Here is a 1,733-nt window from a genome sequence, read left to right on the forward strand (position 1 = left end):
CCCGGGTGCTGGGTGCTGAGTTCTCCCCGGGTGCTGGCTGCTGAGTCCTCCCCCCGCGACCCCTGACCCCGCCCACGTGCAGGTGACGACGGCGACTTCGACCTCGCCGACGCCTTGGACCCCGGTGAGTGCTGGGTGCTGGGTGCTGAGTACTCGGAGTGCTGGGTGCTCGGTGCTCAGTACTCGGGGTGCTGGGTGCTCGGGGTGCTTGGTGCTGGGTGCTTGGTACTCGGGGTGCTGGCTGCTCAGTGCTCGGTACTCGGTGCTTAGTGCTGGGTGCTCAGTGTTTGGTGCTGGTGCTGAGTACTCAGGGTGCTCGGTGCTTGGTGCTGGGTGCTTGGTACTCAGTCCTTAGTGCTCAATATTTGGGGTGCTTGGTACTCGGTGCTCAGTTCTTGGGGTGCTTGGTGCTTATTGCTCGATCCTCAGTGCTTGTTGCTCAGTACTCAGGGTGCTAGGTGCCCAGTGCTGGGTGCTCAGTGCTCAGTCATCAGTGCTTGGTGCTTAGTACCCTGGGTGCTCGGCGCTAAGTCCTCTTTTCTTCCAGATCCGACTTCGCAGCCCAGCGGGGGTGAGTGACGCCGTCGGGGGGGGGGTGAGGGTGCTGAATGCTCAGTCCTCCCCGTCCCGTGGGTGCTGCACTGAGTCCTCCCCACCCCGTAGGTGCTGCGCTGAGTCCTCCCTTCCCCCAGGTGCTTAACTAAGTCCTTCCAGGTGCTGCGCTCACTTTTCCTGCCCCGTGGGTGCTGTGCTGAGTCCTCCAGGTGCTACGCTGAGTTCCCCCCAGGTGCTGTTCTGAGTCCTACTCGGTGATGGGTGTGGTGGTGAGTCCTCCCCGGGTGCTGTGCTGAGTTCTCCCCGTGGGTGCTGTGCTGAGTCCTCCTTCCAAAGACGCCCAGAGTGCTCGGTGCTCGGTGCTTGGTGCTCAGTACTCAGGGTGCTGGGTGCTGAGTCCTCCCATCCCATGTGTGCTGAATGCTCAGTCCTCCCCACTCTGTGGGTGCTGCGCTGAGTTTTCCCCGTGGGTACTGAATGCTCGATCCTCCTTCCAAAGACGCCCAGAGTGCTTGGTGCTCAGTACTCAGGGTGCTGTGTGCTGAGTCCTCCCCGCCCCGTGGGTGCTGCGCTGAGTTGTTTTCCCTGTGGGTGCTGTGCTGAGTCCTCCCACACCGTGGGTGCTGCGCTGAGTCCTCCCTCCCCAGGTCTCTACCCGAAGCTCCCGGCGGACCCGCTGCCCTCGGACCCACACGGCGGCGGAGGTAAAGTCACGGGTGCTGCGCTGAGTACCCCCGCCTGGGTGCTGCGCTGAGTCGTCCAGGCGCTGGGGCGCTGGGTGCTGTGCTGAGTCCTCCTCGGTGATGGGCGCTGTGGTGAGTCCTCGCGGGTGCGGTGCTGAGTCACCATCCCAGGTGCTGTGCTCAGTCTTCCTGCCCCGTTGGTGCTGCGCTAAGTTCTCCCCAGTTGCTCTACTGGGTCCCCGGGATGCTGTGCTGAGTCCTCCTCAGTGATGGGTGCTGTGGTGAGTCCTCCCGGGTGCTGCACTGAGTATCCCAGGTGCTGCACTGAGTCTTCCTCCTGACTCGTGGGTGCTGCGCTGAGTCCTCCCTGGGTGCTGTGCTAAGTCCTCCGGGTGCTGCGCTGAGTCTTCCTGCCCCCCGGGTGCTGCGCTGAGTCCTCCTGACTCGTGGGTGCTGCGCTGAGTCCCCCGGGTGCTGCGCTGAGTCCTTCCCTCC

The 1,733-nt window shown here is 63.8% G+C and overlaps 1 protein-coding gene across 1 annotated transcript in view; it reads left to right on the plus strand.

Annotated features, from left to right (window-relative positions):
- Positions 1-1,358: 1,358 nt before the first annotated feature.
- The window catches only part of Xg (Xg glycoprotein (Xg blood group)), a 1,980-nt gene continuing 1,605 nt past the window's right edge, over positions 1,359-1,733 (plus strand). Inside the window, exon 1 of the mRNA XM_026778498.1 lies at positions 1,359-1,384. Coding sequence (XP_026634299.1) covers positions 1,359-1,384 — 26 coding nt within the window. The remainder of the gene's footprint in view (positions 1,385-1,733) is intronic.

Source organism: Microtus ochrogaster, unplaced genomic scaffold (genome assembly GCF_000317375.1).
Source record: "Microtus ochrogaster isolate Prairie Vole_2 unplaced genomic scaffold, MicOch1.0 UNK209, whole genome shotgun sequence".
NCBI lineage: Eukaryota > Metazoa > Chordata > Mammalia > Rodentia > Cricetidae > Microtus > Microtus ochrogaster.